Source organism: Gekko japonicus, unplaced genomic scaffold, assembly GCF_001447785.1.
Source record: "Gekko japonicus isolate JY-2015 unplaced genomic scaffold, Gekko_japonicus_V1.1 scaffold75, whole genome shotgun sequence".
Classification (NCBI taxonomy): Eukaryota; Metazoa; Chordata; class Lepidosauria; order Squamata; family Gekkonidae; genus Gekko; species Gekko japonicus.
In genome coordinates, this window is record NW_015173124.1 from 1,699,537 (window position 1) to 1,712,678 (window position 13,142).

The 13,142-nt window shown below is 44.0% G+C and overlaps 2 protein-coding genes across 4 annotated transcripts in view; one reads left to right on the forward strand and one right to left on the reverse strand.

Annotated features, from left to right (window-relative positions):
• Positions 1-1,389: 1,389 nt before the first annotated feature.
• TMEM69 (transmembrane protein 69) lies at positions 1,390-11,073 on the reverse strand. 2 transcript variants are annotated; one of them, XM_015421962.1, is made up of 3 exons: positions 10,988-11,073; positions 8,699-8,751; positions 1,390-3,689 (listed from the first exon to the last, which is right to left on the reverse strand). In XM_015421962.1, exons 2-3 carry the CDS (start codon positions 8,738-8,740, stop codon positions 2,970-2,972), a joined length of 762 nt encoding a protein of 253 aa, XP_015277448.1. In that variant the 5' UTR covers positions 8,741-8,751; positions 10,988-11,073; the 3' UTR covers positions 1,390-2,969. The 2 variants fall into 2 exon arrangements, with proteins under 2 accessions (XP_015277448.1, XP_015277447.1); XM_015421961.1 differs by lacking the exon at positions 10,988-11,073 and adding an exon at positions 10,810-10,974.
• A 1,834-nt stretch (positions 11,074-12,907) lies between these two features.
• GPBP1L1 (GC-rich promoter binding protein 1-like 1) overlaps positions 12,908-13,142 on the forward strand; it is a 47,329-nt gene continuing 47,094 nt past the window's right edge. For both annotated transcript variants that reach the window (XM_015421954.1, XM_015421955.1), the window contains exon 1: positions 12,908-13,080. The gene's annotated coding sequence lies outside the window, so the exon portion shown is untranslated. The remainder of the gene's footprint in view (positions 13,081-13,142) is intronic.

Genomic DNA, 13,142 nt, shown 5'->3' on the forward strand with positions numbered 1-13,142 from the left:
TTCTCAATATTTTCACACTCCACAAACTTTTCAAAAGACTATACTCCGCCCCGCCCCCCCCATTCTAGCCCTTTTTAGTTTGTCCATGTGCCAGCAGGTTTCACTGGTACTCATTTTCAAGCTAAGTAAGTGGAGTATCTGTCTTTTGAGTAAGACAATTTTTCTTTTTAAAAAGTAGGGAAAGCACAGTCCTCTTTGCACAATATTGGTTTGTAGGTTGAAGTGCTGAGAGAACGAGACTCTTAGGAATATGTATTGATCCACTTACAAGGGATGTTTTCTCTACTACAAGCCCAGCAGAATGGAAAACCTCCAGTGTAATATACTGTCTAGGCCAGAAGTATTACCTGAGGTCTGGATGCTGAGTGTTAATAACCCTCCCCCATGTAACTGTCATTATGGGATTGCGGCAGGTGAGAATCTATGCACACACATACATACATATACTGTATCCTTTTCTGTAGCTTGTATGTGTGCTCTTATACATGCTGAAATTGGTTTTTATATACCTTGCTCTCTCTTTTTCTTTGTAAATACACCTCTCTAGCAGGAGAAATGGTGACGAGTAGCTTATGATAGCAGTAATAGAATCTGAAATTTAAACTTTTCAAGAGCACAATGCCCTGTTGAAGAAGAAGAAGAAGAGATTGGATTTATACCCCGCCCTTCGCTTGGAGTCTCAGAGCGGCTTACAAACTCCTTTCCCTTCCCCTCCCCACAACAGACACCCTGTGAGGTGGGTGGGGCTGAGAGAACTCTGACACAAACTGCTCTTTCAGGAACAGCTGTGCCAGAGCTTGTGACTGACCCAAGGTCACATCAGCAGGTGCAAGTGGAGGAGTGGGGAATCAAACCCGGTTCTCCCAGATTAGAGTCCGCACACTTAACCACTACACCAAACTGTTCAACTAACAAGTGGTTTTCAACCACTGATAACATTTTTTTTAAATCTACTTCTACAGTAGATTTTTATATGATTATGGCCTTACAATATACCTGTTACTTTCAGTGGAACTTCATGGCAGCATATGCGTAGGACTAGTTACTAAGCCTGTAATTCTATCAGTGTTTATTCATGAGTAAGTCCTATTGCTTTTAACTGGATTTCAGATAAATATGCATTTGCATTTACTTATTCATATCCTGCTTTCTTCCTCAGTTGGAATTCAAAGCAGCTTAAAACATTGTTCTCCCCCTTCCATTTCCTCCCAACCACCACCCTGTGAAGCAGGTCAGGCCAAGAGAGTGGGACGGGCCCAAGGTCACCCTGTAAGCTTCCATGGTAGAAGTAAGGATTTAAACCCTGGGTCTCTCAGGATCCTAGTCTGACACTGTATCCAGTGTGCCATACTGACTCTCTATGGGCAGAACTACAGATGTACAACCTGAAGCTCTTCTCAGCAGCAAGAACTCCTGAATGTCATGTGACTTAAGGTACAGTAAATGTGCACAGAATTGCATCCTTAGTCTGCCCCCTTTGTGCACTCCCACAAACATTTAATTAGTGTATTTTTGGCAATGATTTATTGGGGAAATTATTCCATTTGGAGTTTACAAGCAATTTCTGGTATAGAGTCCATCGTCTGTCCCCCCCCCCCCAATATTTGTAGGAAATTCTTTGAAGAGGCTGCAGTATTGACAACAGGACAGCAAGGTGTTTTATTTACTCTTATGTATGTTTTGGGCTTGTATACTGAAGTTGAGTGATTGTAGGCTGAAGACAACTTGTTCCTCCATTATTTAATTCACTAATGCCTGCTGTGATAGTTACTGATTCAGATAGCTGTAGATTAAGACATTCCTCCCATCAAAGTGTTTTTATCAGCCCTGATAGTCAAACTGCACTTTCATATTCAGAAGCTGTAAACCAGTATACTTGACAATAAGCATTAAGAACAGTTTGGGGATATTGCCTGCTTGTAAGTTTTCCCCTTGGCATTCGATTGGTCACTGCAAATGAAAATTGAGCACTTTATTGGACAGACACTTTGGTCCAAATCCTCAGGTTAGTTGGGTTTGTGTTCAAATACCCCATCTCCAATGGAAGACTGTCCCTTAGATTATACTAAACATGTTTACTGGTTCTTCTCCAGGAACAAGACATGGCACATGTACAGGTGAAGCATTAAAATGTAAGACTATCATCCTGTATGTGTTTATATTGGAGTAAGCCACCCACCAACGCAGCAGGGTTTCTTTATGAACATGCTTATGTCGGTTTTAAGCTGCATTCCCCACCCACTTGATGTTGGTAGGAATGGGGTATTCCTGTTAAGTGGGGTTACTCTTTCCACATTAGTGGAAATCAGTGAGATTTACTGCAGCCTAAGGACTTTGGGCTTACAAATGAAGTACTGTGTTCCTGCAGTCAATTCACGGGTTTTGAAACGATAAAACAATACAAGATTCTTATTAATCTGTGTAGAAAAGATATATACAACTTGTACTTTTAAAAAATGAAACAAGTGATAATTGAATAGCTTGTAGAATGTGCACTGCAATTAGCACAACTTGCTATTCAACAACCCTTACATATTAATACTACACAATAAACATGCAGTATACATCAAATGAAGTATTTACTGGTGGTCTTTCACTGTTCACAAAGTAGAATTTTTGCTCACAAGACTCCACAACTTAGAGGGAGCATTGCTTGTATATTTTTTCATACAGTAAGAGAATTCGCTCTCATAGCAAAAGCTTGCTTATTTCTGTGTGCAGATGATGCATATATGTTTTGCATACTGTGGCTCCCTTGTGATGCCAAAGTTCCTCTTAAGCCTTCAGTACTTATGCTTCCACTCAGTTTTCTAATCCTTGAGTATAGCTCACAAACACAGAGTACAACCACCTTGCTTCCTCTGTCATAGTATTTTTCATAGAAGGATTACCAGTATGTTCTTACAGCCCTATAAAAATCCTTTAGGAAAGAAACTGAACTATCTTGGGATATGGCATTTTCTGTTGGTTTATCTTGAGTCTTCGACTTTATTTGTAGCAGGAGCTAAATGCTTCTCTGGGTAAGTGTTTACAATATATAATGTAGCAACCAGAGAACATACAGCCACTAATGTTACAATTGCCCTCAAGGCTTTAAACCAACTGGGATAAGTGGGAAGGAGGGCAAGATCATAATGCAGGGCTATCCCCAGGCCCATAATAACAAGGGTTCCACCTTCAAGTACACTATCTTTGAAAAGCAAAGCAATCCAGGCTACTATTGAAGGAACAATGCTGTTTGCTAAATTAATCCAATCAGGCTTGGCAGGGCTGCCTTCTGGAATAGCAAATCCCCACCTGATCCCACCAAGGAAGGACACAACACAGGCACCATATGCAATCTGAGCAAATACCAACTCTGGATAGGAGGTCTCCTGGATAGCCATTAGCAATGGCACTGAAACAAATGGAATTAATCCTGCAACACTCAAGTACAGGGCAGGCTTTGGAGAGTCCTTGAGTGATTTCATGTCATATCGCAACAAGTCCAGCTTTCGGGGTACAGGTTCTGGAGGTTTCTTCTTCTTCCAATTGCAGCAAGAAGAATGGAAGCCCTGGGCCTTAATTAAGACAGCAGATGTATGCCTGAACAGCTGTGATTTTGGCAGGCCAGTGAGAATGCACTGTAAAGGGACAAAGGAGCAGGCAGTTCTATTCCTGGGTTGCAGTAATATTTGGAGAAACTCCATCTGCAATTCAAATTGCAAAAACACATTAGTAGTTGTGTCAAGGAGTCCAAGCCTGAACCCCATGAGTCCCCAGGGCAACTGTACACAAGTAACCAGACTGTTGTTATAAAGTTTATTTCAGTTTCTGTTAATATAAGAATTTATTCTATAGCCAACACATACTCCAAAATCATGCAGCAAGAAAACAAGAAAGCTAGCTCAACTTCTTGAAGTTGCATTAGATGGCACCAACCTTAAAGTCAAGAGTCAGCCAAAGTATAAGCATTCTCTACGTTGCTATAGCACTTGCAATTCAAACAGGTCAAAGTTCAGGCATTTCGTTCATCAGGATCCCAGCTAGCTTCTTTCAGGGCCTTAGCTCAATTATAGTTTTTGGCCCAACAACCGCAGGTGATTATGACATCCAATCCAAACACATTATCAGGAGAAGCATCTAGAAGATCATCTCATCACCCCTGACTCTCCTCCCCCCATTCTACCTGCGGCAGCCTCTCATGAAAAGCTAATCACATCACCTTCCATCTCTTGCCTTGATGGACAGACCCGTTTCACATTAACCCTTGAGGGGGAGGCCAAGGGTGCTTTGCCTCACAAGCTGATAATAGTCAAAGCTGTGCTGATTTAAAGGACCAGTTACTTTACTTTATATGGTCTTGGATGTGATCACTTTGATTTAGATAGTTTAGGATAGGGGTAAGCAAACCTTATACAGTCAAAGAGTCAAACTACATCAAAATTCAGAGCAAATATAAGAAAGACAATTTCATGACAACCTATACATCTTTACTGATAGACAAGTTGATAAATAATCCATAAAGCTTTTGCCAGTGCTAGGGATGGGCAAGAACCAACTCACGAGCCAAAATTGGGCATGAACTTGGGCCAGTTTGGAGCCCCTGAACTGATGCCTTACCTGAACATTTACTGGATTCTTGTCTGGTTAAGTTTGGCTTTTCAGGCCATTTAATCTAACATCTGAGTGGTGTGGGGTCCACAGCTGAGCTCTTAGGTTGAAATGGCTGTGAGTTCACCAGTCACTTTCACTGTTCCCCATTTCCGAGTGGGGGGAAGTGAAATGAACCGGTGAAATGGCTCACAGCCATTTATTTATTTATTTATGATTCAATTTATATCCCGCCCTCCCCTAAGGCTCAGGGCGGCTAACAATTGGGGCAAAAGCCATAATTAAAACAATTAAAACAAGATAAAAACATAACAATAGTACAACAAAGTGCTGGTGCACTGATGTTCCCAGTTCCAAGATGGGTTCCAGTAGGGTGGATCCGGACCAACGATGTAAGTTCCAAAGTGGCAGATAGCCAGTCTTCTTCCCAGGGCCCACTTGCACCCTGATGGCATCTCTGCCAATTTTCGGCGACGGTGCATTGATGGAACAGTAGCGGCAGCGGCTCCTACTCGAAAGCCTGGCGGAAAAGCTCCGTCTTGCAGGCCCTGCGGAACTGCGCAAGATCCCGCAGGGCCCGGATCTCCTTTGGGAGCTCATTCCACCAGGTAGGAGCCGCCACCGAAAAGGCCCTGGCCCTAGTCTAGGTGAATATGACGTTCCTGAGGCCTGGGGTAGTCAAAAGATGTTGGCCCCCCGACCGTAGTGCCCTTGGGGGAACATATGGGGAAAGGCGGTCCCTTAGGTATGCCGGACCCTGACCATAAAGGGCTTTAAAGGTAAGAACCAGCACTTTGAAGCAGATTCGGTACGCTATTGGCAGCCAGTGCAGCGTCTTCAGCACAGGCTGGATGTGGTCCCGCCTAGTGAGACCCATCAGCAGCCTGGCTGCTGCATTCTGCATTAGCTGCAGCTTCCGGATTTGTGACAAAGGCATCCCCAAGTAGAGAGCGTTACAGTAGTCCAGCCTCAAGGTAACCGTCACATGGATCACTGTAGCCAGGTTATCACGGTCAAGGAAGGGAACCAATTGCCGTACCAGCCAAATTATAAAAGGCTGACTTGGCAGTGGCTGCTACCTGGGCCTCCATCGTTAAAGAGGAGTCCAGGAGCACTCCCAAACTCCTAACCCCCAACACTGGCACCAAAGGCACCCCATCGAAGGTCGGGTGAGGGAGTCCCAACCCTGAACCGGCCTGACCTAGGCCCAGGTTGCCGGGTTTAGTTTCAGCTGACTCAGTCTGAGCCAACCAGCCACGGCTTGCAACGCCTGTTGGAGGTCATCTGGGTTGGAGTTTGACTGGCCGCCCAGCATCAGACAGAGCTGGGTGTCATCCGCATATTGATGACACCCCAGCCCATACCTCTGGGCAACCTGGGCAAGGGGGCGCATGTAGATGTTAAACAACATCGGGGACAGCACTGCCCCCTGAGGCACCCCACAATCAAGAGGGTACCTCCGGGACCGCTGCTCCCCTATCGCCACCCTTTGTCCCCGACCTTGGAGAAAAGAGGCAAACCATTGGAGGGCCAGCCCCTGAATCCCCACGTTGGCAAGGCGGTGGGCCAGCAACTGGTGGCCGACCGTATCAAATGCAGCCAACAGATCGAGCAACAACAGTGCTGCCACACCACTTCGATCCAGATGCCTTCAGAGGTCGTCAGTCAGGGCGACCAATGCCGTCTCTGTCCCATGACCCGGGCGAAAGCTGGACTGGAAGGGGTCTAAGACTGAAGCATCCTCCAGAAAACTCTGTAGCTGTATCGCCATCGCCCTCTCGATAAGTTTGCCCAAATAGGCAAACCTCACAGCTGACCCTCACATTTCAGCCTCACAGCTGAAAGGCAGACTGAGCCGGTTTGGGTGGGGCCTTTTGGCTCGGTTCAGGGCTGCCCCAAACCAGGTTTCTTCGGTTCGTGCCCATCCCTCCCTAACAGTGGTTGTTGTAAGCCTATTAGGAAGTAGCACACATAATAACTATAGAGGAGCATTCTGCCCAAGTGTCTTAGTGCACTAGAAGAAATCTGTATATAGTTTCCACTTGGATTGCTGTCATATCTATAATTTTCCTTTCTGTAAAGCATGTCTAAAAAACTCTTTGGTCTAATAAAAACTTTGCCTGCTATTCCGTTCACACACTGATTATTCTAGAATCCCACCCAGGCCTTTGATTAATTGTAAAGATTTCATTTCCTTTTTTAAAGAGCTGCATTTGGCTCTGTACCCATAGGTTGCAGACTGCTGATCTAGGAGGCTAATTTGTGTATCAGCAATGGTTGCCAATTCCTGGGCATTTTTTTACATTGTAAGACAGTAATACTAATACAGAGATTCCTGCCCCATTCCTTTCTTGAAATATAATTTCCATTTGCTCAAAAATGCCCCTTTCAATATTAGAGCAGCATAGTCACAGGATGAATTGCCATAGAAAATAGTCAGCCAAAGTGTTTTTAGCTGCAATCCTTGCAATATCTGGTAATGAGCACAAACCCATTACAAAACCAAATGTAGCTCTCCTTTTTATTTATTTAGAATATTTCTATGACAGCTATTTGGAGTCCTGCTTGAAGAAACTTACAATTTAAAAACACAATATTAAATCATAAAACACAAGCAGGAAAAAAGTAGGTGCTAGACAAGCCTCAAGGGGAAGAGCAGTCCAAAGGCAAGGTGCCACTACAGATAATTCCATCTCTAGTCTCCACCCACCTCTCCTCTGTAAGTGGGGGCACTGTGAGCAGGGCTTGAAAGGCAGATATTGACTGGTGGGTTGGATAGTATGGGAAGAGATGGTCCTTCTGGTATCCTGGCCCAAGCCATTTACAGCCTTAAAGGTAGGAACCAGTACTTTGAATTGTGCCCAGAAAGAGAAGACAATAAAGGTTTTTCAGAGCAAACTAGTGATGAATGGCAAGTGAATATTCTGGCTGCTGTAATGTAGTTCCAATTGTGTGGGAGGAAAAGATTTTCAAGCAGTGGACATGGGTTACTCAGTTTTCAGAAATTCTGTGATATTAAGACATCTGTTAACTGAGAGAGTTGGCAGAGGCATGGGAACACCATGTGATGCCAGCGATCCTCTGGGAGCAGCTCTCACATGGCAGTGAGCACATTAAACAACTGCAACTAAAAAGCCATCTACTGACCTTCCTTGCAGTGACTGAAATGAAAGAATGGGTCCTGAACAGAAGTGTTTTCCCAGGAAAAGATCTTAGAGACATTAGTCTAGCAAAGTCTTTAGAAGCAATGAGACAAATAATTTTTTAATGGACGTCTTGCTTGCTGGAGTCTTTTCATTAGAAATTTAAAGTCTTACTTTAGATGCCCTTAATTGGCTGGCTCTGTGCCCAATGCACTACAAATCACAGTTAGATTCTACGCTCATTGTGACCCAGGAACTTAAATATAATGAACATTTGTGTTCTAAAGCATGCAGTAGGATCTAATGTGCCTTAACAATGTAGCTTAACTAAGTCAAAAAGCAACAAAACCTGGTCGGGGTGGTGGTGGTCACAGTTCAAAGTTATTCACATTTCAGGTTGTACCGTAAATGTATTTTGTCCCAGAAACCTTTTCGCTGATCATGGGTTTCCTGAGCAATATAGTGGCCCAGCTGGTCCTACAGAGATCTCCATCCAGGTAATGTCAAATGTCAAAGGGGGTGGGGTTTGAGGCAGTAATGAAGTGTTTCATCCATCACTCTCATTTGCACCTAATAGTTTTGCCAGATTGCAGAACATCATAATTAACAATACAATGACATATGCCATCCTCTTCTGGCATTGAGCAACATGTAATATTGAACCAGTAATCTACCAGCCATTTATATTTTCATTTTCCATCATTTGTGTACTAATTACTATAATAAAAAGGGAACAAAACTGGTCAAAGCAAAACTGTATTTTGCTGTACTTCAGTACATTATTCAATGGGAATAAAGTAAGATTAAATTCTCTACGATGAAAAACATGAGAAACGTGTGTGTGAGAGAGACTCTCTGTGTGTAGGTGTAAGAGACAGAGAGAGCAGTTTTTCCTTTGTAAAGAGACTTTCTGTATATAAACAAAAGATATTCTTCACAGTCAAACTTTAGAAGAACTTTACCTTGGAAGAAACTTGGAAATATCGTTGAAGAAGGTGAAACATTTTCAAACACGCTGAAAGATGGAGAAAAAGTTAAATTAATATGCTTACTTAGCTTCTATGACCAAAGGTCTTAAGATCAATTAACAAATTAATATGCATTTATGGATTATCATCTCCTAAAAGAACAAACATAGATTAGAGTAAAATCCAGTATGTTGCTGAGTTATGCAGATACAACCTTCATCCAGTTCCAGCTCAAGCAGGGCAGGGTTCTGTTGGGAGGCTCCAAAATATCCCAGCCATATACTTTGGCAAATCAGCTCAGTCAAGGTCTGAGCAACTGGCTGCTGGTGTTGAAGAGAAATAGTGACCAAGTAGAGGTGCTGTGGACAATGCTCCCTCTAAAGTGTAGAGTCTTGGGAGCAAAAATTCTATTTTTTGAGCTACTGCCATTAAAATTGTGAGCAAACTATTTGGCTACTGCATAAATCAGTTTGCTTTGGAGCCATCCTTCCTGAGCTAAGACAAAAATGTGTGAGCCGGAGGCTAAAAAACTGAGCTAGCTCATGCTAACTCAGTTTAGAAGAAACACTGGCTGTGGATTATAATTTAGATCTACTTTTGCCACCTTCCTTTTCAAAAGAAGTTTAAAGAAAACATTCAAAGAAAGAAAAGTATTCAAAACAAAATGCTCCAAAACAAAGACAGTGCTTGAGCAAAATAAAGTTAACAGGACTACTAACTAGATCAAGATGGGTAGCCATGTTTGTCTGTAGCAGCAGAAAAGAGTTAGGAGTTCAGTAGCACCTTAAAGACTAACAAAAATTGTGACAGGGTACGAGCTTTCTGAAGGAGTGAGCAGTGGCTCATGAAAGCTCATATCCTACCACAAATTTAGTTAGTCTTTAAGGTGTTACTGGACTCTTACTCTTTACTAGAACTCAGAGGTCATTTCGGGGGGAACGCGGGGGAACACAGTCCCCCGGGTGAGGTGCAAGGGGGCGGGGCACATGATGAAGCCCCGCCCCAAGCTTCCGGCCACCCCGCTTCCAGCCCTCATTCAGCCAGGAGGAGGCAGGAGAAGAGGGAGGGTAAGTTGCTTCCTCCCCGCCTCTCCCCACCCCTGCCTGCCTGGGGCCAGGGAGGGCCTTGGCAGGGCTTCCTCGCACTCCCGCTGGCCTTGCAGGTCCACCGCCGGGCCCCTGATGTCAGGGGGTGTGGCATATGCTAATGAGTTATTCTAATGAGTTCCCCTAGCTCTTTTTCTACGAAATGACCCCTGCTAGAACTACTAACTATAATCCAGTAAAATGAAAGCTCAGATTTCAATTTTTAAATACTGCCAAATTTGTAGTCCTGAAATTGCAACAGTGTTTTAGATCATTTAATAAATAGATCTTGTTCATTTTTTAAAAATCCTTCACAAATATGTATTCCAGTTTTCAGAAAGCAAAAGATTGCATATCCTTGCTATGTAGATTATTCCGCTGCTCTTAATGTGTTGTAAAAATAGACAGGGGCAGCCAAATACATGCATTTAGTAGGCACCCCTAACTGTATAGGATCTAACTTGCAGGGCCTGCAAGACGGTTCTGCCAGGCATTCAATTAGGAGCACCCCGGAGAATGCCCTGTCCCCTGAAATTCTTAAAGCAGCCTGAACCACCCGTGCAATATCAGATCGGGATCGACCACTAGGACAGCACGGAACTCTGAGCGCCATCTCAAATGTAATGATAAACTGTTATCTGTTTAATGGTAATTGGATTATTATTGTTTGTACCTTTTAATGTTCTGATTGTTATATGGTTTTATGATTATTATATTATTTATTGTTGTTTTTATGCTGTTGTAAGCTGCCCTCAGCTGACCATGGCTGGGAGGGCGGGGTATAAATGTAATAAATAAATAAAATAAATAACTACTAATTTCAGGTCTTCCAGACATTCACAACCCAAATGCATCGTATTTGCAAACAACTGCTTATGTTTTAGCAACCTAAAAAAACGTGGGTCCTAGCCTTTTACAGTTTTTGGAAAGAAAATTTGCTCTCCCCTTTCTTTAAATGTAGGGGACTAACACTAACGTCCCCACCTCGCTAAATTATTGCGTGCCCGTTTACATACTCACCCTTTAGTCAGTAGCACGACTAAGGAATTACAACCTATAGTGTCAATCCCGATCTTTAAATTTCCAGTTCTAAAAAGCAAGGGAGAAAGCACGAGTCGATGGCTTTTCAGATACCCACAGAAAGCTTCCTCACAGCCCAAGTACGATAAGCGACAAATGCGCTCGTCTACAAACGTACAGAAAACGCGTTTAGTCTTCTGGTTGCAGCAGGCTAGCAAATGAAACCATAGATCAGTCCTATAAACAAGCGATGCGATCGGCTATCCAAGCGTAATCCCTACTTCCCAGCCAGGAGAACTCAATTTCCGGTACTGTGGTGTAAATCAACCGTGTGTGTGTTCTGTATTTAGGCTCTCGGTTTGAAAAACAGATCCTTATCCAGTTCCTGTTTATTAAGGGAAATGTGCGTGTCTCTCCGTTCAGTTTCTTCATTTAACTGCTGTTCGTTCATATTGCGAAAAGCTGTGTGTGTGTCCGGATAACTGCGATGTATTTGGGCAGAATTCTGTAGACATTTTGATAACAGGAAATTAGTCGTCCGACCTTTGATTGTTTGTGATATATACTTATAGAGCCTGAACGTATCTGTAGCGACGTCGTACGTATGTATCATAAATAATCATAATCGTACAGTTGGAAGGGACCTCTAGGGTCATCTAGTCCAACCCCTGCACAATGCAGGAAATTCACAACTACCTTCCTCCGCCCCACACACCCCGTGATCCCTGCTCCATGCCCAGAAGAGGGCAAAAAACCAGTGGTCATGTGGCTCTTCTGGTTGATGTGAATGTGGCTCTTGACAAGCCATGGGGCAAATACCACTGCACAATAGACACAGGGTAAAATCCCAATCAATCATCTTTAAAACATACTGAGGCATTGAGAGGCTAGCTAGCGTCTCTTGGCTGACTGCATGTTCTGGAAAATCGACTCCATGGAGTGAGGATAGTTTCAGAGGGTAGCCCTGTTGGTCTGCAGTAAGAGTTAGATTTGAGTCCAGTAGCACCTTAAGAGACCAACGAGTTATGGTATAAAATTTCGAGAATGAGGAGTAAGCCTCGGGTGGCAGAGCAGAACACTGGGTACAAAAGTTGGTAACGGGCTCATTCAGAATTGTCTCCAGTATGAGGAACAAACTATCTGGTTTGTCTCTCTTATTTATTTCTAAGGCTTTAAGGTGAGAATTCATACTTATTTTACTCAGTTTAGGACGAGATTCCAGAGTCAGTAGCTGTACTAAGGACTATACAAAAGTTCAATAGCAAATTCAAGACTAGTAATTTATTTGAGCGTGTATACGCTGAACTTCCTGTGTGATTTTGCTCCCCTTCTCGAAGTACTGAACTTCCGTCTTTTATGATGTTTCTGCAAATTATTTTTCTGGATCGGTTAGTATATTTGAAACACTTTCTGCGAGTTATTACAATGTCTTCCTTTTTTATGACGTTCGAAGATTCCAGCAAACTGTCACTAAGAACGGCGTTGCTGTGCAGAAAAATACGTCCATAAATTGCTTTGCATAGATGCATACTTTATTTAACAGGAAAGTTAAGAAGCATGAAGTCAATAAACTGCTCCAAGATTTAGTGGGGAAGAATTAAATCTAAATGGCTTGCACGAAGCATCTGGCAAACTTAGGAACGGGCTAGAGGCGTGCGCCTGTGAGCGTCCTCGGTAGCGTTTGCTCGATCTCGGTTTCTTGCCTGGTTCTTTAAGACTGGACTGGGACGATCACTGCCGGGGGCGAGAACAGATGAACCTCAGTGGGAGTGGGATTTAATTGGGGAAGCGCGCACTATTACGGAAGTTGCAGCTGTCGGTTGATTAGCCTGCAGTCACTGATAACACGCAAGAGACACACAAGCAGCGGGGGAGAAATGGTCTTCCACACACGCATGCGCAAAGCAGAGATGTTCGATTCCGCGCGAGCGTCCGGAAGAGTGTTTGGGCAACACGCGTGAGGTTGACGGGTGAGTAGGAGAAGAACGAGTAAGCGAAAGTGAGTGCGCGTGCGCTCCAGCATTGGCACGGGCTGGCCTAGGTGGGTGTGTCCCCCCCGCGTGGGTAGCCCGCCCCCTCCGGCCCCCGGCCGGGCAGGGCCGGGCAGCCATTTTGGGCAGAGCTTTGTTATGATTCGGTCTGGGGAACTCAAGCTACACGCAGAGTAAAGGGGGCTGAGTTAGGGCCTGGTCCCGCGCGTACGGCCTTGGGTGGAGAAGAGGCAACAAGAGTAATCGATGTTGAATTGCCCGTGTCTTTGAGGACGCCGAGGTAGGGGTTGAGCAGGGGGTGGGAGCTTGGAGGATGCATTGGGGGGGGGGGGGGGGGGGGGG

Bases quoted from the DNA above. Each gene is read 5' to 3' on its own strand.
- TMEM69 (XM_015421962.1), bottom strand. From the start codon at position 8,740: ATGTTTCACCTTCTTCAACGATATTTCCAAGTTTCTTCCAAG. The intron at 3,690-8,698 runs GTAAAGTTCTTC...TTTGAATTGCAG, and splicing joins ATTTCCAAGTTTCTTCCAAG to ATGGAGTTTCTCCAAATATT.